The following is a 26,926-nucleotide window of genomic DNA, read 5'->3' as shown; positions in this document are numbered from 1 at the left end:
ACAGTCTTTTTGGTCGAAACTCAAAATGGGAACAGGTAGCACAACACCTCAAACGTCAAGTAAACTTTGAAGTGTTCGTGTATCTAAAGCTGGGAACACATTATCAGACGCCGCGCCGCGGCTATGCGTCTCACCAATCTGCATTATGCACGTTTGTACTTTGTAGGACAACAGGTCTTCGGACCATGGGGGTGACATAATATTATAATATCTATGCTTATGCTCATGAATATATATCCACGCACGCGTCCCAACGCCCCGTTCAATATTCATACCGTCCGCGGACGCAAAAACATCCAGCCAGCCAGATTCCGTTCGGACGTCCTTACGCTCAAGGTCACGTCCGCGATTTATGACAATATGTAATTGATTGTACTGTCGGTTCTTGGTGGAAATTCATGTTGTACACTAATAAAACACACTTTTCTTGCACTTTTTGCACTATATTATTATAAATATAGTGGAAAAAGTGCAAGAAAAGTGTGTTTTATTGGGGGTGACATAATATTATAATATCTATGCTTATGCTCATGAATATATATCCACGCACGCGTCCCAACGCCCCGTTCAATATTCATACCGTCCGCGGACGCAAAAACATCCAGCCAGCCAGATTCCGTTCGGACTTCCTTACGCTCAAGGTCACGTCCGCGATTTATGACAATATGTAATTGATTGTACTGTCGGTTCTTGGTGGAAATTCATGTTGTACACTAATAAAACACACTTTTCTTGCACTTTTTCCACTATATTATTATAAATATAGTGCAAAAAGTGCAAGAAAAGTGTGTTTTATTAGTGTATTTATGACAATGTTCACAGTTTAGTGTATTTTATAATATTAATCAGATATAAACAAGCCACGTCCATTATCCGCGACTTACGGACGCGTTCCCAGCTTTATGTACTTTAATAAAGTTCAAATTTCAATCGTTCATTCAAGGGTGAATTCAGACCGCAACGCGACGCGTAGATGCATTTCTAAAGTATGGATTTGACAGACTTCAATTGCGTGAGACATCATGCAAGTCTGACAAATCCATATTACGCGTCGTGCGGTCTGAATTGAGCCTGAGAGTGCATTGCTCAGCCACGATGCAATGCACAATGTGAACTGACCCGATGTGATGTGCCAGTTTCGTGTGGTTACAATCTCATTGTAGTTTGTAAAGATCGTTAGAATCTTACGCGTTTCGACTTGTTCTCATCTTTACTTCTAAGATAGTTCCTCGATTTTACTAAAATTATGGAATATTAATGCAGCGTGTCTTCTCCTCTCTAGACCTATTTCAACCTAACGAACTAAACATTATTTTTCATAAAAATATTATGTAACGCGGACTGAATTGAACAAATTATGAAACTGCATGTGGGTATTCAATATTCATACTCATATTATAAATACGAATGTGTGTCTCTCTGTTTGTTATCACTTCACGCCCAAACCATTGAACTGATTTTGTTAAAATTTGGTATGAAGATAATTTGAGTCCCGTCAAAAATATAAGATATTTTTATCCCGAAAAAATGTACGGTTCCCGCGCGATAAGAGTTTTGATTTATATTCATTGCTAGCAGTCCCGATAAAGTTCGTGTCACTTTAAAACCTTCCCTGGACTTCTACGAATATTTAAAGATTAAAATTAGCCCAACCCGTTCAGCCGTTTTCGAGTTTTAGCGTTACTAACATAATTGAAAATCCATTTTTATATATTTGACTTTTAAGTATTATCACAAATCTTTTGTATGGGAGTAAGTATAGAAAAGTGTTGTTTTTAGACCTTTTCAGGATTTTTTTTTGAATTTTTCTCTCCGTAAGAATCATCCTCGTACTTCAAGGAATATTTAAAAAAAAGAATTAGCGAAATCGGTCCAACCGTTCTCGAGTTTTGCGCTTAGCAACACATTCAGCGACTCATTTTTATATTATAGATAGATTATACCGGTGCCCGTGGCTCCGCCCGCTGAAAAAAGCATACCCAGGAAAGACTCGGTTAGCAAAATGATTGCCAGGTCAATTCACAGACTCCGACGTACACTAACATCGACGACGCAGTCATCACAGATTAACTTCCTCCCGCACGCGGGAAAGCGAAATCGGTCCCACCGTTCTCGAGTTTTGCGCTTAGCAACACATTCAGCGACTCATTTTTATGTTATAGATAGATTATACCGGTGCCCGTGGCTCCGCCCGCTGAAAAAAGCATACCCAGGAAAGACTCGGTTAGCAAAATGATTGCCAGGTCAATTCACAGACTCCGCCGCGACGAACACTAACATCGACGTCGCAGATGTACAGATTAACTTCCTCCCGCACGCGGCACGCGCACCCGCCTTGGTGACGCCCACTATCGTAATATTTTAATTTCGCCATAACTTCTAAGCCAAACGTCCAATTTTAATCATTCAAAGACCAAATATTATCTACATAAACTGTACTTAGTGATGAAATAATTTATTTTGATTAGGTTTATTAGCACGAATAAAATAAATGCGTTTAAATGTAGTCCAAAAAAAAACAAGGATTTTTAAACAAAACAATGGTTGTTGTGCCTCACTTGACATAGATAGGTATAGTGTATTGCGGACATTTTTCTAGATATTTATAAGATCTATATTTACTTAGAACATTGTATGGTTCTATCTTTTATAGTTTAGGCAGCGTACGCAAAATAACTAAATTTTCTGGTTGTTTCCGAAAAACTGAAATATCTTACGGAACCCTATAGTTTCCAAAATAAAAACTAGCCTATATTACTCGTAAATAATGTAGCTTTCGAATGGTGAAAGAATTTTTAAAATCGGTCCAGGAGTTTTTGAGCCTATTCATTACAATTAAACAAACAAACAAAGTTTACCTCTTTATAATATTATAGTATAGTATAGACGAGTTTGAATGAAAATGAATAAAAAAATATTTATTGTTCTCACCACAATACACAATACTATTACAATTAATTTTAGATATACTTAGTACAGTGATTTTGTGGGAGACTGGTGCCTAAGCTAGGCATAGCCTGTATTTCAGGACACCAGACCTCCATCTTTCATTACAAAAAACAAACACAAAACACAGTATACTGTAATATACAGTGTGTAACAAAAATAAGTGATAATACTTTAGGGTGTGTACGTGTTCCTTGTAGAGAGTTCAGTGTGAAAGTGCGGCTCTGAAAGACGAAAATTTTTTTTCACATTTGTATGGGCAAATGCCCGAGCGTCACGAGTTTCCCCATACAAAAGTGAAAAAAAATGTTGGTCTTTCAGCGCTGCTACTTTTACAGTATACTCTCTACAAGGAACACGTACACACCCTAAAGTATTATCACTTATTTTTGTTACACCCTGTATAACAGAGTATACTAAGTGAAGAATACCCAAATCTATAAGTCAGCTACAGGACTTAATAGCGCGGTTGCAGTTGGTGTTAACTATCCTAAGGTTTCAAGTTTTATTGTAAGGATTTTTAAATTATATTACTAATTATAAAGATTATTTTAAGGTTTAAAAATTAACATTGCCACCCCTGGAATAGACTATACCCATTAGATATTAGATCTAGGTATTTCTGTTTCTCGGAAGGCTCTCATATTTTATTTTCATAAGAGTGGATCAACAAAATTATCTATATTCTATACTGAAACACAATATGCATAGACAAAATAATTTATGTGTAGGTTCATGAAAAATCTCATCGTGAAAGAAATATTCCAGTTGATTAACTTTTTAAATTTTAAATTTCGAATAGAATCTACCTTTAATATTTGAAATTTTCTTGCAGCGCGCCTCCCCAGGGAGGATGAGATGGAGGAGCATATTGCGGAAATGCAATCGCACCTGATGTATTTGGAGTCAATGTACCGGAACCGCCAGGAGGACATACTGGCTTTGCAGGTGAGTTATATTTAGAAGCTTCCCAATCTGGGGTCACGTTTGGGGGTCGCAGCTGAGATGACTGGCGATTTTAACACGCTTTTATTAGATTGGGCTGTATATGTAACGGAATCTTTGAGTACGATTTTTACCTATCTCCAGTAGTCTAATTAATTCGAAAAACATACGAAGAGACAACGATAATGCAATAATTTGTTGTAAAATAATGCCTTTGAAAAAAAAATAGCAACAAAGTTATTTTTAAAACGTCTGGCAGTAGTTTTAGTTATTGAAAAGTGTCTTACACTACATGATACTAGTTCAAAACAATAATCTACAAATTATATATAAATATTAGCCATTTAAAAATAAGTAAAGTAAGACTCATTTTTAGTCCACTTTGGTTCCTGGTACCTGACCAGGTGTCACACTTAGAGCTACACAAATTCGCAGGTATTCTAAGTACACGAGGCACTACTAATAACCTATGGTTTCATCCATCAGAGAGTAAGTTATATCTTATCCTTCTGGGATCCAGGTCTATACAGGTTAAACCATTCAGAAGTAAAAGTGGTAATGATACCTAAACAGAACAATTCACTTTACAACTGTTTACTTAAAATTGGTCAAAGGCCACAGCTGGTCACGGCGTGTGTTTATTGTCTGAACACTATTTTTTGCAAGCATCAGATTTAAATTGTGTATTGTGGATCGGTATTTTGGTAGATTATTAAAAAAAAATGTAAAGAAATATACCTAATTGCATCACAAACAATATAAACTAGTTCTTAAAACGCGCTTTATTATAAAGTGTTTTTAATTTATTATATTTAAAATTGATCTGCTAATCAAACTATTAACAATTTAAATCATTAAAAAAATTATTATCCGATGGGGGATAAACAGGTTGGGAAGGAATGCCCTAGGGACTTTGCTGTCGGTCAACTGAAACGCTGCTAAGGCTTTCACGGCTGAATAAGCTTCGACATAATTTGGTTGCTATTAGTGCTGTTGCCTGTTAGTAATAGCACAAAATAGCTATTTGGTTATAGCACTAATTCCATGTAATACTCATGATTATGATCCGATATAAGTTATTAAATTAGATAATAACTTATAAGTATCCAAATTATTGTAACTAGAGATCGCCCAATGGTCGGAATTCCACCTTTTAATTATCTCCTTCTTTTGGCACCCCGTTTAAAGTATTGACTATTTCAGATTTAACCCTCAATGCACTAGGTGAAATGTACTAACGTAATTAAGTTCTATGAGTCCCTGGCACTCACATATTTTAGATGTATGTTTTTATGAAATAAAACAAATTTCATCAACATTTTGTTAAACAATCTTCTTAAGTACTTAGTAAAATATAAGAATAAATAACAAAACTAACCGAACTTCTGAGATCCTCTTGTAAATTAAAGAACAAGCAGTTATCAATATTTTTAAACCATGATAATTTTAAGGTTTCTGTAAAATAAAAAATATTCTAAGAATTAAAAAGAACTGGGCGTTTTTAAACCAATAAAGGTACACAAAATAAAATTAAATAAAGTACACTTATGTATGTTTCAATACAAAGAAAAAAAAAACGTGCAGTGGGTTTCTACCACTATCTAAAAGCTACACCGCCATATATTTTTTGAGCAAGTAGGTAAAACATATCGGCTTCAGACATTTTGTGAACAGATGAGCAGTTTTTGTTCTCTTTTTGTAGCGGCATAAATAGTAATACATTCCCTTAAAATTTTGATGTGAGTCCCTGGGATTCAGGAAGTGAATTAAGGGTTAATAAAAAAATCTGTTAGCTATAGAAAGCACTATCTTTCGAGATTTTTTGCTGATAAAATAATTGTTGTTCGTCTTTAATCAAAATGAAGCTACTCTCAAAAAATTAGCTTGATGGTAATAAAAAAAAATTGTTCCAAACCCTGACTATATTTTGTTCCGTGCTCTGTTATGAAATAAAAATAGAGCGCAGGGAAAACAATTATGAAGATTAAATGGATGGTCGTTTGACCGGATATTAGACTTGTAATAATAGGAAATCAGGTCATTTTTATTGTGTCATTGTTATTTTTATTATGTGTCATTGTTATTTTTCTAGCTAGATCAGTACATAATACATACAGGGTTTTCCACTTTTGTTGGATAATCCTTTGTGTGTGCAGGGAGGGGTGACGAGGTCACTTTCATCAATCTCGTAGTTGTGTGTTCAGTTCACATTGCAATTTGCAACGTGTCAATGCAATTCGATGTTTTTTTTAATATTGTGAATGGACCCATATTACAAAATGTTCTTACCCTAGCTAGAACAGAGATGATGAGATAATGGTACGCGTGCGACCAGTCTGGCACGTTACATAAAATTTGTAGCACGCTATTGGTCACAACTATATAAAACTAGTATCGAAATAATTATTTAACCATCAATGAAGGTTAGCCCTCTGCATAGTGAGCACCCTCATTTGGCAAATTTTGAAATACACATCGGATCACAAAAAAATTGAATGGCATGTTTGTCACTTCTTCAGAAAGATTTCTTCAAATAAGGTCACGTTGATACGAAAAGGTTCGCCATCCCTGCCCTAGCACATACAATTCAAGGTGTTTTGCTAACGAGTTCTTAGCTATGCTTGGCAAACTGACCGCTTGCCTGAGCTGCTGCTTTTTGAGTAAAATCTCACTTTTTTTTCTAGGCCAAAGTAAGTGGTCGCAACTTCACTCGGATCCGCGGAACATTCGGTCGCCAGGACAAGGAGACTCCAGTCCCGCCTCATATTACTGCGCTTATCAAGAACCTTAACGGTCAGTAACATGTTCAGTACAAGCTATTTACTTTCACCTGGCCGGTTGCAATGGTTTGACCTACTCCCTGAATTTGAATTTTGATGTGTACAGAGTTTAACAAAACTACGTTATAATGCTTTTACCTAATGGTAACTTTAGTGCATTTTAAGGTGATCGCACATTTATCAGCACGTAGGCGCCGTACGCGCTACATTTATTTAGTTAGATGTGGAACCTCACACATTCGTCCGCATCGTACACGCCTCAATAAATTATTGTGTACCATCAACCATGCGGTGCGTTCGACGAGTACGGCACGTACGAAGCTGACAAATGTGCGACCAGCTAATAGATATAAAATTCACTGTGAAAGTATTAGCTCTGAAAGAGTAACTTTTGATTTCTATGTTTCTAAGAGCCAGTCCACTCGGCGCGTTGCGTCAGCGTTGCGTCGACGCAGCGTTGCCATTGCGTTGTTTTACATACAAATAACCAAGGTGTACACACGATGACACGGCGCGCTGCGTCATCGCAACGCACGTGCATGACGGACAGCAGCCCCCGAGACGAAGCGGGAGGGGGTGTTGACGTTAAGACTGCTTCGTAATAACGCTGTGATGGCGCAGCGCCCATCACCCATGTGGCCGGCTATGCGTCAAAATGTTTGCGTTGCGACGACGCAACACAACACAACACAACGCGCCGCGCTCTAGTAACGTAATGAACGTGACGTCCTAAAATATTGGCATTGAGTTTCATTACACGGTAAGGTGTGGATAAATCAACGATGGATATTTTGAGAAAATTGGATATTTTTAAAAGAAATGTAAGGGTGCTTATGCTGTCTTGTCCGTTTGGTCCGCATGCAAGTTACCCGCATCATATTATGTAACCTACAACATAGACTTATTTATATACTGTCGTAAGTTTATGAACCTACAATTTCATAATTTATGTAATGCGGGCAACACGTGGTCAGGAGTATGTTTTACCCGCATGCGGACCAGATCTCCACGCTTTACAACTTACATGACAGGAAAAGCGCCCTAATGGTCGTACTCGAAAAGAATTATCCGACTTAGGTGGAATAAAAAGTCAGTGAACTGTTTAAATCCGCCTGGGCTTTGTGGAACACGCACGGGGTGGTTGACACAGATAATAATACCACATCAAAGGATTACCGCTAAACATGCCGCGCTCAAGTCACTGCAACGCGAATTTTAGTATTGCTAGTTTTGCGGTATGGCTAGTTTTTTTTTATTGGGGTGTGTATTAACATTGTGAGTGTCTCATGTACCATTACAGAAATTGAGTCATATGCAAGTGTCAAACCTACATTATTTGGTCGGTTTATGTCAATAAAAATGTTTAAGTCAATAAAAATGGCAGCGCTACTTTATTTGCTACTTGTAGTAAAAAGGCATCCACTGCTAAGCGAATTATAACGATATAAAGCAACTATTAAATCTTAAAAGATTTCTTCCTTCAAAAATACGTCGAAACGTTTCCAGAAAAGGTAGGTAGTGCCCTTGCGCTTCGCTTGGCTCGTCTTGGCGGGGGCACTACCGTGCCCCAGTATTCATTCATTGGATCCTTACAATAATATTATGAGAGACAATGACAAACCTTGTATAGCTATCCATTGTATAACTCTTTTTATTAGTAAGGTTTTACAGGTATGAAACATAATAATTATAATACTGCTTGCGAATTATGTTAATAAGCAGCAATAAATTAATCTACCCATATCCAAATATTCCTACAAATGTGAATTAAATTCTGGAATTCTGGACACAAGGGTGCTTCATGGAATTGAGCTTCGTTTCTGCTGGAGAATGGACATGAATCGATCGGTAATCTAATAGCTTGGGGCGATGATTGCTTGACACCAACTCTGACATAGCTTGTTTCTCGAAATTAATATCGTTTGAAACCCGATGCCTTTAAATGTTCGATACCTGATACATTTTAGTTCTAGGAGAACAAATGAACTTTAAAGATGGTTTGCGTATGTAAAATCTATTATACCAGCTCGGACCAAATAAAAAGTCTACGAGGTACAAAAATATTTTTACAGTTTTTTAAAGTAAGGGCTCCATTCCACCGCGGCGCACGGAGAGACTACGCACGTGCGTCAAGCTTCGGTTTGTAAGAAAATATAATATGTGACTGTGTTCACTGCAACCCACGAACACGCTACGCACGAATATGCAATATGGTGCACACGCAGTTCAACGCTGGCCAGGCTACGCATGTTATAGATCAATCAACTAAAGCTGGCACGTTCCCAGTGCTTACACTTATGCAATTTTACTATACAGTATGTTTAAAAATATAATATGTTTGCATCATGATAAAAATTATCGTATAATCTGCGTACGATAATAATATGCTATCGTACATCGTACGTACGCACAAAATTATCGTATGTGTACGATAACTATCGTACGGTTCCGAACCCTGGCCGCGCGCCGATCACACGTTACCGACTTGTAACATCACGCTGTATTTATAAACAGTAGCATAAGAAAAACAATAACTGTCCCCTTCACGATCATAAGATAGACCGCGCGCGAGAGAGACGGGCAGACTTTTTATGACGCGTATGCAGTACGACGTCACGCCACTCGCTTATTCACAGACACTACACATTACACAAGCGCAATGTTTAAATGTGTTGATCGTGCCAGCTCTTGTTAACTGACCTGTATGCACGGGAAGCGTGTACTTAGTCACGTGTTTGTATAGCGTGAGCTGCAGTGGAAACGTTGACCCACGTAGTTAAAGAAATAAATCCGTGCACGTCCACGCGTGCGCGTGGCCGTGCACAGCGTGCGCCGCGGTGGAATGGAGCCTTAATCAAAAACCAGCTTGAAAGATAAGATGTGGTCTGACATTTATATTTAGGCTTTTGTTTTGTAGGTAAGTATTACTAAGAATTAGGATCATCAGTTGATCTGCTTCTACTGGTTCATATGCATATAACTGTTAAAAAATTGGTTCTACTATAAAACATAATTTTAGGTACTCGAGCTGCTACGGGACTGAAAACGAAAAGTCTGACTACCCTCCAGGCGCCGGTAGCTTACCGTTTGTTACCACATCTCATGAACGACGTCAACAGCCTCAAACCAGCCTACCACATGAAGAGCAGCAGACTCTACACGGAATACGTGATCGGTATACCAACTGTCAAACGAGACAAGGAAAGCTACTTGCTTATCTGCTTGACGGTAAGTTTTTGAAAGGTACCCACTATCAGAGAAATAGGGAATTTTATAATCGGAGCAGAGGGCGCCACATAGGAATAATAGTTATTACCAAATAGTAGTGTCCGGCAGAAGCTTCGGCTTCGGCTTCGGCGGCCGAAGCTTCGGCCAAAAAAATCACCTTCGGCTTCGTTCTAAAACTCGGCCGAAGCCGAAGCTTTGCCGAAGGTCCGAGCAACCGTCAAAATTGAACGAAAGACTGAGTGAGTCCTGAAAGAGCGACGGATCGGTCGTGTATGCGGAGGCCACTGGGAGTCACTGTCAAATACAATAAACAAACACTAACTAATTAATAAATCATTTAATTTTTTATTAAGAAGTTAGTGATTGTTTATTTTATTTTTTAGTCTAGTTTCGGTCTAGTCGAGTTAAACAAAGACTGATTGATTGGTCTAATTATTGTTATTTGTGAAATAATAAAGAAATTATTATTTTTTACAATAGTACAGTCAATAAAGTAGTTGTTGAATGCGTGAGCGCCTGAGCGGGAACCTAAGAGATTTCTGCTGGAACTTATTCAGGGTGCTTAGGAATAAAACATACCAAAAGTCCTTAAGTCTAGGAGGTGAGCAGGAGTGAGGGGAGGGAGACAAAAGTCTAAATTTTTGGTTTTTGGCTAATAACTAAAATACGATGCGTTGTAGCAAAAATGTTCTACAATGAAAAAAAAATTAACTATCTATAATTTTGATTCTACACACTTTTTCCGAATTTTCATCCGTTTTCTACACACACTCAGGAAAACCACATATACTACACGCTCAGGAAAAGTGAAAATAAAAAGTGTTTTATTTTTAAATCTTCCTTTCTAATTCTGGTTGAATAGTAGCTTTACCGCTTCTATGCAGCGTTCAGTAAATCCCCCCACACGGGATGTGTGGGGGGATTTACTGAACGCTCCCATCCCCTCATTACACCCCTTGACACGGCAACGCACCAGTAGCACTCTGGTGTTGCAGACGACGCAAGGCATTACGGTAACCAGGTTCCATCAGTTGAAACATACACTAATTATTGTTAGCCTGCTTAGTTAAATGTATAAAAAACATTCGGGAATGAGCTGACCCCTCAAGAGAAGGGGTGGAAAAATGTAGATAATTTCTTGACGCCAAGGACAATAGGCGGCTTGCCAGCGCCTGAGGCTTCACTAAAACAATAATATATAACTTTTAGATAAACTCGATAGACTGCAGAATGTTTGCATCAGATTTGTCTATGGCCTAAGGAAATATGATCACGTCACAGAATTTCGCAGGAAACTTCGCTGGCTTCCTATCCGCTTGCGTCGAGATTGTCACGTTCTCTCCCTCTTGTACAGCTTGTTTGTTCCGTCCTCTCCTTCCTACCTTAAAAACCGCTTTAAATTCTTGCATGACACTCACCAATTAACATTACGCTCTTCAAGCAATCTCACTCTTGAGATCCCTCTGCACTCTACTTCCTTATATTCCAAATCTTTTGCTGTTCGCGCTGCTACTCTTTGGAACTCTTTGCCTCTCGATATTCGTCAATCCGGTTCGATAAATATTTTTAAACGAAAACTTTAATTTTATTACCTGACATATTCAGGTAATAAAATTTAATTTCTGATAAAGCGATGCCTTTTCATCAACATAGTTAACTGCCGATTACTTTTACTACTATATATATAGGTATACAGTGTGTAACAAAAATAAGTGATAATACTTGAGGGTGTGTACGTGTTCCTTGTAGAGACTTCACTGTGAAAGTAGCAGCGATGAAAGACCAAGGGCCCGAGCGTCACGAGTTTCCCCATACAAAAGTGAAAAAAAATGTTGGTCTTTCAGCGCTGCTACTTTCACAGTGAACTCTCTACAAGGAACACGTACACACCCTAAAATATTATCACTTATTTTTGTTACACACTGTATACTTCATATGAGTAACGTACATAAATTGTCCTACTTCTAGTAATTATATTTTAGTTATAGTTTAGTTACAGTTAGATTAGTTTGTGCACCTACACGATTTTCTTGTATCTCTATTTTAAATCTTATCTACAAAAGGTTGACTGGTAGAGATTGCTTAGTAGCAATAAGTTCGCCTTTTGTACATCAATAAGTATAATATTTGTTAAAGTATATTAATTCATATTGTATCTGTATTTTGGTGTGCAATAAAGAGTTTTATTATTATTATTATTATTGTCACTGCACCAGGTCAGGTAGATGCCTGAGAGCAATTCTGAAACTTCCAGAGCGTGTAGTTAAAAAAACGGATCAGAATTTGGAAAAACTACATAAAATCACATAGCTATAGAGAATTGAATAAGCTTTTATTTCGTTATAGAACTTTATTGCCACAACGCATCGTTTTTAAGGTATTAGCCAAAAACTAAAAATTCAGACTTTTGTCACCCTCCCTTCCCTCCGGCTCACCTCCTAGACGTCAGGAGTGTCAGGACTTTTAGTATGTTTAAAGCACCCTTAATAAGCTCCAGTAGAAATCGCTTAGGTTCCCGCTCACGCACTCAATACCCTCCTTTGAGTCATCCCTTAACCAGACTACAAATAATTAATAAATAAATTACAAAATCACAAGCTTTTAGTACTATTTCTAAATCAACTTCTACATGAAACAGTCAATATAGAGGTAAACCTTCAATATTGAAGTTTTGAAATAATTTTAATATTCATTGTAGCTTATAAATAGACAATTTTAAACAAAATTAATTACTGAGAGTCGAGATTAAGATTATTACAAACCTTCGGCTTCGGCTTCGGCCGAAGGTTGTGGCGATTGCCGCTTAATCGGCTTCGGCTTCGGCTTCGGCCAAAAATAGACCTTCGGTCGGACACTACCAAATAGGTAATGAGTATTGGCGCCACATACATTAGGAATATAAGCAAAGTATGAGTACGTGTGCACTGTGCAGCATATTGACAGAAACGTTTCCAAACATTAAAAAAAAAACTTGTGTTTATTGTCTTACTAACATTTTACAACATAACTTTATCATCTAACTATACACAGAATCCACCTTTATTGATATTAAATAATTTTCCCGGTCCTATGAGAGCCTCCATTAATCCAAAAAAATCGGCCAAGTGCGATTCGGACTTTTGCACGAAGGGTTCCGTACCGTTATAGATAAGAACAGAAATAGGCAAAGAAATGTGTTTTTTTGTATGGGAGCATTAAATATTAATATTATTTTGTTTTAGTAGATGTACACAATCTGTCAAAATTTCAGAAATATAGCGGTTCTTGAGATACAGCAGGCGACAGATAGACAGACAGACAGACGGACGACAACGAAGTCTTAGTAATAGGGTCCGTTTTTACCATTTGGGTACGGAACCCTAATTCCCGGCAAAAATTACGAGAAAATTCTCCATCTTCTTGCAAATAAAATATTTTGGGAATGTTATTACTTATTAACACCTTAACTGCAAGATAAATTTTTTGTACGTAGAATACCATGCGATACCAGGTATTTTCGATCTGGTAGTAAGTTTTCATCGTATGCGAACGAGGTTTTAATGGCCTGGTTAAAGTCGTTCATAGAAATATGAACCCAGGATCAACAAGGCTAGGATTGAATGAATGAAAGTGTATAAAGTTCATTAGTGGACCTCTTTGAAACTGTATTTAAAAAAAATGTATTACAATTTTAATGCTTACACGACCGCTTTGGACAAAATCATCAATCCTCACCTGATGATAATTTTGTCGAAGCGGTCGTGTAAAACATTAAAATTATAATAAAAAATAAATTAATATAAAGTGGAATAAGTGCATGAAAAGTAATATCTATTAGGTACTGTGAAACATGAAGTTCCACCAAGAAGTTACCGTTCGTTCAATATCATAACAAGCTATGGTCCAAACTAGCAAAAGCCACGAAATACAATATTTAATTCTGAGGTCTGACTCGTCTCGTGGTTCGGACGCCTCGTCTTGTCTAATTTCAACCCTTAACTGACAGCGTTTAATACCGTGGAAATAGAAAAAGAACCGACAAACGTAATCGTATAAAGTGCTTGCATAAGACAGTTTATATGATGTAAGCGACACTTAAAAATAAACGGCATATAACAGATGGTAATAGGATTAATGGTGTAAACCTACGCGACGTTACAACTTACATTCTAATATGATAAATATAGAGCTTGTGAGTTTGTTACATCGTTCGGAGTATTCTCTGGATCAATAAGACCGACTTAAAAACTTGTTTTATCAAAATAGACAGCCAAGTTATGTGGCAAGTGTCCAGCTCAAAATTGTTAAGAAAAAAACATTTGCTCTGTCTATCACACTGAATCCGTATTGCGTAATTTTTTTTGTATTATCAGGAGTCAGGACTCAGATCTTCATACAAAATTTCACCAAATTCTGTGCAACTGATATTAGATGGATCAACAGATGGATAAGGATGTTGTAAGAAGAACAGTTTAAGTAAAAGTTAAAACATGTTTTCCGTAATATGTAGATCTATGTCTTTTTTATCTTTTTTATGAAATAAGGGGGCAAACGAGTAAACGGGTCACCTGATGGAAAGCAACTTCCGTCGCCCATGGACACTCGCAGCATCAAAACAGCTGCAAGTGCGTTGCCGGCCTTTTAAGAGGGAATAGGGTAATAGGGGAGGGTAGGCAAGGGAAGGGAATAGGGGACGGTAGGGAAGGGAATAGGGTAGGGGATAGGGCCTCCGGTTTTCTGTGAGAACGTGGTATTTCTCCGGTCGAGCCGGCCCATTCGTGCCGAAGCTAAAGAAAGAAACCGCTTAAAGCGGTAAGACCGGAAAGCGCTTTACCAAGTTTTTCTTATTTTGTATTTTTATCATAAAAATACAAAAAAAAAGAAAAAAAGGGGTTTATTATTAACACACTTTTATTAGCTCCTATAATATTAGATATAAAAACACACGAAACATTCTTTAAAAGACTTTTCAATATCATTAGCGCTAGCACGGCGACCAGCGGAAATGCAAAAGTATGGACAAACTGTGGAAATAAACCTAAGGTGCCGTTCCGATCTTTTTTCATTCCGAAAAATTCAATTAAAATGCCACTTTACGAGTGGAAAAATGTACGGTTACCGAGCAATAAACGAATTTTAACGGCAGGGAGTTGCGGCCGTCAACTAGTTTAGTGGATATGGCAAAATAATACTTGTGAATATTTATGACAGACTATAGTCACAAACTGTGGATATAAACTTAAGGTGCCGTTCCGATCTTTTTTAGTTCCTAATAATTCAATTAAAAAGCCACTTTATGACAGACTACTGTTCTAAAAATTCAAATAATATCCTACATTATGACATATACTATAGAGTGTTATAAAGTGGCATTTTAATTGAATTTTTCGGAACGAAAAAAGATCGGAACGGCACCTTAGGTTTATTTCCACAGTTTGTCCATACTTTCGCATTTCCGCTGGTCGCCGTGCTAGCGCTACAGGTTTCACCACGTTTCACGGGAAACTTACTCGATTTAAAATCAACGAAAATACTTCGCTTTATTCAAATTTCGCGTCGGTGGTGCATTATGTTCCCATAATAGACGACGTCTTTGTTCTCCAACAAAACGTTTCAAGTACATGTAATCCTATATTGTTGCAACAAATACGCCTTTGTACTCCATCACGTGAAAGTGATACATATGTATTATCTTGTAACATCAGCTTTTACACCTCCGGGGCTAAAATGGTCGCTTTGGAGAATCATATTGTGAATCATAATATATTTTTTTTTTAAATCGCTAAATGCAAGTCTGCTTGCATTCATGTCTAGTAATTCGTACTAATTTTGCTGCTGCTAATTCATTTGCTGAATTGATTGAGAGGAATTGCTAAATGTGACAATTTTAGCCCCGCTGAAAAGCTGATGGAATTCTAAATAAGAACCGACTTCGCTATATTCATCCTCTTGTTAAATTATATACGGTTAGATAAACTCCGAAACTACTAAATCTATTTTGACGAAAATAGTCGTATGGGACTTTTAAATGTGTGAAAATTAAGAATGTATGATTACCACGGAACTTCACTATGCTCAAATGAGCGAGACGTCAGATAAATCTCAGATAATTAAACATTGATTCAAGCCACGAGAACAGAATTTACAAAATTTCATACAATGGTTCGATAAATTTGAAAATTACAATCCGGCTTTACGCATTCGTTTTAGGGTTCTGTAATCAAGAAAACTTGGTTGAATACGGAACCCTAAAACGGAAACCTAACCAGCTGAATTTTTGCATATTGATAGGTTATCAATCCATACTAATATTATAAATGCGAAAGTGTGTCTGTCTGTCTGTCCGTCTATCTGTCTGTCCGTCTATCGGTCTGTCTGTCTGTCTGTTACCTCTTCACATCCAAACCGCTAAACCGATTTTGCTGAAATTTGGGATGGAGATACTTTGAGTCCCCGGAAAGGACATAGGATACTTATTATCCCGGAAAAATGTACGGTTCCCGCGCGATAAACGAATTTTGGCGCAACGGAGTTGCGGGCGTCATCTAGTAGTTATATAATTTAAGGGTAACATTGTCCTACAAATAGAACAATCCATATTTTAGGACCATCATATCAAAGTATGAAATCCTTTCTATCTCTGTTATACCACTTTCAAAATGTTTGCAAATGAAACTACTCACACAAATTTTCTTGGTGATCAAAAAATAATCTGTTCTAAGGAGCCCTCACTATTTGCTACTAGCTGATTATTTAATAAAACTTCAGACGGTTTTCCAGTCGAATTACCCCAAGCCCTGCCTTTGCTTACTTTCCATAAAAAGACAGCTTGAGTCAACACAGAATAATAAAAGACAGCACAGTCGGTGCCTAACTTTTTCGTCGTAGATATTTTCAAATGTTATTACTATTTTTTAAGGTTCCATACCCAAAGGGTAAAAACGGAACCCTATTACTGAGACTTCGATGTCTGTCCGTCTGTCTCCAGGCTGTATCTCAAGAACCGCTATAGCTAGACTTTTTAAATTTTCACAGATTGTGTATTCCTGTTGCCGCTATAACAACAAACAAAACAAAATTAATATTTAAGTGGGGCTCCCATACAACAAACGTGACTTTTTGGCCTTTTTTGCTCGTAATCAATACTAGCTAAAGATAGGCACTTGAAATACTCAGAGAATTCTTACTCATATTTGTGTTTAAATAATTAATAAAAAAATGAAAAATAAATAAATGTTTAAGTTTATGTCCCATAAAAAATAACACATTTTTTCAACTTTCGCTCTATAACGCTCCGTTCCCTTCGTGCGCGAGTCCAACTCGCACTTGGCCGATTATTTTAACTCTAATTTATTCAACAGCATTTAGTCGGTGGTCTAACAGAAGCAGATGAGAAGAACATTCTTATGATCGTGTTTGTAGGCGAAACGGACCTCGAGTATGTCATCAATACGGCACATCAAATTGAATCCATGTAAGATTTTCAAGTGAAATTTACTTTAATGGGGTTGGGAACTTTTGGGTGGGTTAGAAAATATTAAACTCACGTCAGAACAGTGACTGGTGACAGTTGCAGGTGACTTGATCGAAAAGTCGTTAGACTGAGCCGAATAAAAAAGGAAGAAAATATACGCCCCTTGGCTCTGACTTCTTTGTGGCGCTTTATTTCAGCCGAACTTCAGAGTGCCATGTTTTTTTCATAATCCTTTTAATATAAGAAAATAATTGATGTTACCCTCTTAGGTTCCCGAAGCAAGTGGCAAGTGGTCTCATAGAAGTGATGTCTCCATCCGCCTCTTACTACCCCGACCTGGATGCCATACCACTCAGCTTGGGTGACTCTCAGAAACGAGTCAAATGGAGGACCAAGCAAAACCTGGATGCTATATACCTCATGTCGTACGCGCAATCTAAAGGAACCTTCTACCTCATGTTGGAAGATGATGTTATAGCTCGGAAGAACTATATGCAGGTAGGTATTTTCAGCCAATACTAGAAATGTTTTAAAAGACATAACCACAGATATCAGAAACAATATAATTATACTAAAACCACATGGACAAACTATGGACATAACTAAACCCACAGGAAAAACATCTTGTAAGTCTTGTCGTCGTTGTTACGTATTGCAAATTTTGTATAGTAGGTTATGTAATTAATTCTTTAGGCATCTTTAATTTTGCTTTTTTAGTATTTATGAGTTACACCAATATAAATAATTAAAGAATACACAGAAAGAATAGCAGAATAATAGATTCGAAAACTATGTATATTTCTACTCCTATATTTTATTAGTGTCAAGTGAAGACTCGCAATGAAGCCATGCATTTCCCGATATTTCTGAACCGCAATCACGCCAATTAGGTACTCAGTTAATTTTCAGCTCAGCAATTATATTTTCTGCCCCATCGAATAGGGAAATTTGCAGAAAATACAGCTTTGACTACGTGGCCGCTCGAGTATTTGTATTGTGTAATGTATTGTTGTTTTTCCCTTCAACACAATTTCCGACCACTGCAACTCTAGTTGCGGGATGTGGTGCTATTTAAGATCAAAAAACTTGAGAGGTGTCAAGGGACACCCGAATGTAACGAAGTTATTTCCTTTATTCAACCTGTATGTACATAATATTATACTCAAAAAATTAAAAAAACTCATTGAAAACGCCATCTATTGACTCCCAGAAATACTAACAACGCGTCACTGTTTATTTAAAAAAAACGCCATCTAGTTGACGCACAGGAATACTTACTATCAGCGCTATCTGCCCCTAACATGCATGTACTAATAAAAAAGTGTCGAGGTCAAATCAAGGTCATATATCGTTCTGTCTAGCCTTCAGATTTACGCCGAACGCGCGATAAGGAACTTCGTTCCAACAACCATACCCCACGGAAAACTTTATAGGACTATTGCAGAGAGAATCAAAATAGGGGAGGATCATGCATCCTTATAAGAAAGGGATTACTGTGGAATGAACTGCAAGATAATATATCAAAACAAGCAGTAGAGGGCTCATTTGAATGTTGTGCGGTAGAAATAATAAATCACAATTTAGTTATTGTTTGCTTGTACAGAGTACCTAAGCCATGCAACCTAAGTAGCTTTTTTTAATAAACTAGAACAGCTTCTCACTTATTTGGTAAAAAAGAAAAATAAGTTAGTTGTTATCGCAGGTGACTTTAACATAGATATATTAAAAAACAACTTTGTTACATTAGATCTAGGGTGTACACTATCAAATTATAATTTTAAACTTGCCATTAATGAACCCACAAGAGCCAGTAGCCAAACGTGCCTAGATAATTTTGCACACAATATTACTAGACCATGCAAAACTGAAGTGATTGAATTGGCCCTATCTGATCACTCTGCTCAGATTATACATTGCCCGACAAAGCAAACACCTGTTATAAAATATTGGCGAATAAAACAACGAGATTATTGCCCAGAAAACATAATAAAACTAAAAAATTGCCTAAAAAACTTAAGTTTTAGTGATGTTTATGAAATTGAGGATGCTAATCTTGCTTATGATTGCTTTATGGAGACTTTTCAGCTGTTTTATAATCTTTGTTTTCCATATAAAATAATCAGAATCCCCATTAATAGAAAACCAAAATGGTTGTCCCGTGGAATAAAATTTGGATGTAAAAAGAAAAGAAAATTACTATGGTTATTTAGAAAAGTACCTACCCCCCAAAATAAATCAAATCTCATAAAATACTCAAAATTATTAAAAAGAATCATAAAATTAACTCAAAAATCTCAAAATAGTTATAACATTAAGATGGCCAAAAATAAGTCGAAATCAATTTGGAATATTATAAAACAAACTAAATACAATTTGCCAAAAGAAAATATTTCTGAAATAACGGTAAACGATTGCACATTAACTAATCCTACAGAAATAGCGAATAAATTTAATGACTACTTTATAGATAAAATTGACCCCATCTTGGGTTATGGTAAAAATGTCACAGAGAATATAATACCCTCAGTAAACTCAATGTTTATTCCTCCTAGTATACCTAATGACATTCATAAAATTATAAATAGTTTAAAAAACACTAAAAGTGTAGGTTATGACGAAATTTCAACAAAAATTATAAAATCTGTCGCTAATATTGTTTCAGGTCCTTTGAGCCACATCTTAAATTTATGTATTTTAAATGGTGTGTTTCCAGAAAGACTCAAAATTTCAATAATTACACCTCTTTTTAAGAAAGGTGACAAGAAAATATTAAAAAATTACAGACCGATAGCCCTAACATCAGTCATATCAAAAATTTATGAAAAGTACATTTATAAATATCTCTACAATTATTTTGAAAAGTGTGATTTTTTTTGTAAAGAACAGAAAGGTTTTAGACAGAATATTGGTATAAATAGAGCCATTTTTGATTTTTTGAGTACAGTAATGAATAATATGGATAGCGGGAATCCAGTATGCTCAATATTTTGCAATATGACCCAAGCATTCGATTATATTGATCACAAAATACTCTTAAAAAAACTAGAAGCATATGGTATACGTGGAAACATACTTAGGCTCTTAGAATCATATTTGACAAACAGAAAACAGTATACAGCAATAAAACGGTTAAATTTAAAGACATTACTAGAAGAACTGTATCTATCTGAAATGAGATACCTCATTTACGGTGTGCCACAGGGTATTGTTTTGGGTCCCTTATTATTTTTAATTTATATAAATGACTTTCCTAAATCAATTAAGAAACCATTGACATTATTTGCTGACGATAGTACTGTAACTATACCCTGTGACATTTTAAATAATTATGAAATTGACATTAATAATATATTGACATCTATTATATCTTGGCTTAATAAAAATAACCTAAAAATAAATATTGACAAAACTAATATTATGCACTTTACACAAAGGAAAGCACCACCAGTAGTTCATGTCCACTACAAAAATAATAAAATCAATAATGTAAATAATACAACATTTCTGGGATTGACAATAGACAGCAAACTAAATTGGAAACCACATATAGAGCAATTAGCCAAAAAAATAAGCAGCTGTTCCTTTGCTCTACGTCAATTAAGTTCCATAATAAGTACAGATGGAATATTATCTGCGTATCACGGTATGGTTGGTTCACTACTACGATATGGCATAATTTTCTGGGGTAACTCCTCTGATAAGGACCTTATTTTCAAAATGCAAAAGCGATGCATCAGGGCAATGTTTAGCCTGGGAGTGTTTGAAAGCTGCAAACCATATTTTACCAAATATAAGATACTGTCACTTCCATCACTATACATATTGGAAATACTACTGTTTGTTTATAAAAATCAAGATCTGTTTCCCAAAAATTGTGATTATATAAAAAGAAACAGACGTGATGATAATAAGTTATTTACCAACTGCTATAAAACATCACTAGTGTGCAAAAGTATACTGGGTATGTCAACAAAATTATATAACAAACTACCTGTATCTATAAGAAAAAATGGTGATAGTAATATTCCTACTTTTAGAAAAACTGTCAAAGATCTGCTTATGCAAAAGTGTTATTATAGTGTTGAAGAATATCTGAATGATAATAATATTGACATGCAATTGAAATTAAATTAATTGACTCCTGTGTTATCAGACTTTTACAGTTTATATGGCGGTAGATTCCATACCAATTGACTTAATGAAATTAATGACATATTGCTTAGACTATTTTAAATTTATAAAATTTGACTTATTTTATTTTATGACATTTTTATTTTTACATAACTAAAACTTTACCTTTATGACATTACTTTCATTATGTACTTAATTTTGCATGCCCACAGAGGCCTATGTGTTGAACTTGATATAAGTAAAATATTTTAAGACCTATTATTGTAACACACATATGCAAAAATAAATGAATTTGAATTTGAATTTGAAAATTTCTAAGTTGGCCCTTAAATGCTGAAAATGTAGATTAACAAAATGTACTTGACTACCTGTGATTGTGAAGACGTCTATTTTCTATGATTGACATTTGACATAATACATATCGATTCTGTACCATCGCATCGTGAGTTTCTACGACGCGACGTCGTATCGTGCCACGGCCCACGCACGTTACGATGTCGCGACTTATTTTTTTACGATGGTCGTCGTAGATTCCCACGACGCGACGTCGCATCGTGGTACGACACAACGTTGTATCGTTTTTATGTGTCCCGGCCCTAAGGATTTATCTATACATATAAATAAAACTATACATCTATACATATAAATAAAATTGGAGTGTCTGTTTGTAATATTAAAAGAATATTTTTTTACTAGATGTATATAGGGTAGGTACCAAAACAACCTTTTTTTCAATTTTTGTCTGTATGTCTGTCTGTCTGTCTGTCTGTTTGTTCCGGCTAATCTCTGAAATGGCTGGAGCGATTTTGACGGGATTTTTTTTGGCAGATAGCTGATGTAGTAAGGAATAACTTAGGCTACTTTTTAACCGACTTCCGAAAAGGAGGAGGATATATTTTACTTTTTTTGTATTTGTTCTCGAACGTCTACGTCATTTGTGGACCGATTTTCAAAATTTAACTAAAGTTCACGCGGACGAAGTCGCGGGCAAAAGCTCGTCTAATATAATATGTATAACAAATTCCGTAGTTAAAGCATGTTCCGCACGGCGTTAACTGAGCATACAAGATTTCATTATTTTGCCCCCAAAATTACACCCGGGGGCGTCGGTAATTCAATGCTGTATCGCGGTGTTTCTAACGCTAAAATGTAGGGTATATTTTACCTGAATTATGCGTTAAGAGGATTCCACACCGCCCTTTTTTCCATACAAACGTTGTCCCCTGTTTCCTCCCTGGATAATGCTAGTAGAGTTATATTTTTTTTCCTGAATATCTACGGCCACTAATACAATGTCCCTATGTTTTCTTTTTTTTCATAATTTAATTATTAAATAAGATATGAACGTTCAAAAACCCAAAAAAATGGCCAGATTTTCCACTGTGTTCAAACGTCCAGAAAACAGATTTGGCTAGATTATACAAAAAAAGCAAAACATAGGAACACAGCTCAAGCCTTTTTTAAATCTTTAATGAAAAAAGTACTTAAATCAGTTAAGTTTTGGAGAAGGAATCAGGGGACAACGAATCGTTGATTTTCTGGATTTTCTGCAGTTGTCTCTATCGCGTTCTGCGGTATAGGCTTGAGGTAAGGGAGACAGCTATAGATATTACACGTACTTTTTTTTCATTTCTCTAGCCCCTGTTGTATCCTCTTAACTGTATATTGCCCGTAATTTTGTGTCTAAAGGTGGCTTTCGGATCTTTGCCGCGAGCGACCGCGACCAGTGAAAATTCAAATAAAATGCTACTTTATGATATGAAATATAAGTGTCATTTTCTACTGACATTTTGGTGGCGACCCACGCTGCCGCCGGCGGCGACGTAAAAGCTAGTAGGTAGAGTAAAATGAAACCTATCGCCTAAGTCATAAAGTGGCATTTCGTTTGAATTTTCATCGGTCGCGGTCGCTCGCGGCAAAGACCCGAAAGCCACCTTAAGAGGAGTCCACACCTCTGTTTTTCCATACAAACGTTGTCCCCTGTTTCCTCCCTGGATAATGACGGTATAGTTATGATTTTTTTCCTGAATATCTATGGCCACTATTAGCATGTCCCTATGTTTTCTTTTTTTTCATAATAAATCTTTCTTAATTTCTTATCTTTTTTAATTTCAAAATAATTAAAAAAGATAAGAACGTCTAAAAACCCAAAAAAATGGCCAAATTTTCCTCTGTGTTCAAACACCCAGAAAACAAAACTGGCTAAAATATACAAAAAAAAATAAAACATAGGAACACAGCTCAAGCCTTGTTTTAATTCTTAATGAAAAAAGTACTTAAATCGGTTAAGTTTTGGAGAAGGAATCAGCGGACAACGAATCGAAGATTTTCTGTTCTATTATTAGAACTTTTGTCGTGTTGTCTCTATCGGTGAGACAGCAATACATTTTCAAATACCTATTTTCAATTTCTCTCGCACCTGGTGTATCCTCTTAAGAGGTTACGTATAGGTAACCTCTTGGGGTTAGGTTGACGTTTCAGCTATTGCCGGGTCCCGTCTAATTTCGGTTTATACTGACTAATTGACTATTCCGAATCCAATGCTCCGATTCTTGAAGCTTACTAACTTAAAGTTACATTCTCCTGAATTTCAACACATTTTAGGATTAAAATGTATTTTAATTCAGGAGAATTAATTTCAAACTAAATTCTAAAGCATCAATTACCTTTCGAGGAATACAGTCATGTGAAAAGAAGTAGCTAATACAAATGCATAATTTTTTTTTTTTTGAAGTATGGGGCAAACGAGCAAACGGGTCATTTGATGGAAAGCAACTTCCGTCGCCCATGGACACTCGCAACATCAGAAGAGCTGCAGGTGCGTTGGCGACCTTTTAAGAGGGAATAGGATTACAGGATAGAGGAGGTAAGGAAGGGAATAGGGAAGGGAAGGGTAGGGAATTCGGCCTCCGGTAAACTCACTCACTCGGCGAAACACAGCGCAAGCGCTGTTTCACGCCGGTTTTCTGTGAGCCCGGGGTATTTCTCCGGTAGAGCCGGCCCATTCGTGCCGAAGTATGGCTCTACCACGTAAGCTTACGACAATGCTGACGTAATCATGCGGAATATCCGCCGCGGAAATTCGGCACAGTGTGTTAAATTATCTCCATACCAAATTTTTGCAATTTAATCGTTAACAGACAGACAGACACACTTTCGCATTAATAATATTAGCACTGTATTAATTTTTTAATAGTTAAAGATAAACAATCAATAATTAATTATTCATATTTGCAGCAGCATCAGAAGAGCTGCAGGTGCGTTGCCGGCCTGTTAAGAGGGAATAGGGTAATAGTGGAGGGTAGGGAAGGGAATAGGGGAGGATAGGGAAGGAAATAGGGGAGGGTAGGGAAGGGAAAAGGATAGGGGATTGGGCTTCCGGTAAACTCACTCACTCTTCGAAACACAGCTCAAAGCGCTGTTTCACGCCGGTTTTCTGTAAGCCCGTGGCATTTCTCCGGTCGAGCCGGCCCATTCGTGCCGAAGCATGGTTCTCCCACGTCAAAATAATAAGTATAATATTATACATTTTTACTTTACAAAATCTTCATATTTTCCAACTAACACGGAAGCACTTACTCTCAGTCACAATGTGAATGAAATTATTTGAGAGTGCTTTTAACGACCACAAAACCGGAATATACATAACCTTCATACAATTTTATACATCAGCATTAATTAATATTAAATAACTTCAATAATTAATGATACTTTCATAATACGTTTATCAATCAATTGTCAATTTGTTTATTTTAACGAGTTTGTGGTAATTCGAAATTCTGAATTCAAAATTTCGGCGTCATTGAAAATAGCTATTTCATGAATGGGTAAATTTTAATACATAGGCAAATCAAGGCACAATACATTTTAATATTATTATTATTATCGATCGATAAAACACGATTAAAATGATATTTTCTAAAAATGATTCCTAGCTAGATCGATTTATCGCCCCCGAAACCCCCTATCAACTAAATTTCATCAAAATCGTTGGAACCGATTCCGAGATTCCAATTATATATACTGTGTGTAACAAAAATAAGTGATAATACTTTAGGGTGTGTACGTGTTCCTTGTAGAGAGTTCACTGTGAAAGTAGCAGCGCTAAAAGACCAATTTTTTTTTCACTTTTGTATGGGGAAACTCGTGACGTTCGGGCCCTTGCCCATACAAAAGTTAAAAAAATATTTCGTCTTTCAGTGCTGCAACTTTCACAGTGAACTCTCTACAAGGAACACGTACACACCCTAAAGTATTATCACTTATTTTTGTTACACGCTCTATACAAGAATTGCTCGTTTAAAGATATAAGATAAAACATCCATATAAAAAGAACTGTGCTATCGTTATTTTGATTCTACATCTTACATTCATGAATATTTTAAGTAACACTTATTTGAAGATTAGATTAGGCACCCCTTACAGTAATTAGAATGTTTCAAAAACATAACTTTCTGTTTACACCTACCTTATGTACAGATGAATTACATAAAGTCCGTAAGTAAATATTTAAGTAAGTTGAAAAGCAGAACATTTTTATTCCCGCTTCAGTTGGTCCGGCTACTCCTCTACAGCAAATTTATTTTAATAAACACCGTCTGGAGCTTATTACAGCAAAACGGCTTATTATCCTAGTAGGGCTACCACAAGACAAGATAATGGAAATAAGACCAATTACCAGATTCTACTGATTTAATGCAACAACAATGGCGTTTCGGTATGGTTTGAGTGAATATAAAAAATGTTTTATCTTTTATTGAACAAATTTTAAATAATGTTCTTAATCACAATTAATCAATATATTTTTAGAATTGTTCTTATTGTTGACTTACCACTGGTTCAGGAACTAGCATGGCGAGAAACCGTAATAAGTTACGTCCAGGATAATTTCTTAGCAAACAATTAAAAAAATGGTATTTAGAAAATATATAATATAATGTTACTTCATCTTTTTAAAATAATACTAAATTGATTTCAACATAGAAACATAATAAATAAATAAAGTTAATCATGAATAATTGGAATTTGCAAGTATCCATCCTATTTCCCAACGGTGCCATCATTTAGATACCAAACGCTCCAGTTTTTATGAAAGTTGGCAACCCTAACTTACAGGCTACAGCATAGCAAATTTATTACATTCTTGTAGAATTTAATACTTATTTACTAGCAAGCGTTGTAAATCAAAATTTTAAAGGTATGATCGTGATAATGATGTTAGGGAAAATGGAACAGTGTTTTCGTTGTATCTCGGGGATTCACTAGAGGAACATTCTTTTTTGCAGATCTAAATGTTTACAACTCTTGTAAATATTTATTGATTGAAAGAATTAAGTGTGTGAGCTATAAGAAAAACGTTTTCATCTTTAAGAACAATCCTAAGATTCAAAATTGCATCTAAAGAGGAAAAAGCGTTTTTGCTGGTCGATATCCATAGCGCGAA

General features: G+C 36.2%; 1 protein-coding gene across 2 annotated transcripts in view; it reads left to right on the top strand.

The window, feature by feature from the left end:
- The window catches only part of LOC121739013 (alpha-1,3-mannosyl-glycoprotein 4-beta-N-acetylglucosaminyltransferase A), an 83,893-nt gene that overhangs the window by 41,244 nt on the left and 15,723 nt on the right, over window positions 1-26,926 (top strand). For both annotated transcript variants that reach the window (XM_042131319.1, XM_042131318.1), the window contains exons 3-7: window positions 3,782-3,894; window positions 6,576-6,684; window positions 9,691-9,899; window positions 17,240-17,352; window positions 17,622-17,850. In XM_042131319.1, the coding sequence (XP_041987253.1) occupies window positions 3,782-3,894; window positions 6,576-6,684; window positions 9,691-9,899; window positions 17,240-17,352; window positions 17,622-17,850 (773 nt within the window). The remainder of the gene's footprint in view (window positions 1-3,781; window positions 3,895-6,575; window positions 6,685-9,690; window positions 9,900-17,239; window positions 17,353-17,621; window positions 17,851-26,926) is intronic.

Source organism: Aricia agestis, chromosome Z (genome assembly GCF_905147365.1).
Source record: "Aricia agestis chromosome Z, ilAriAges1.1, whole genome shotgun sequence".
Taxonomy (NCBI): Eukaryota; Metazoa; Arthropoda; class Insecta; order Lepidoptera; family Lycaenidae; genus Aricia; species Aricia agestis.
The sequence above is the reverse complement of the archived record's forward strand: the minus strand, read 5'-3'. Positions and strand labels throughout refer to the sequence as shown.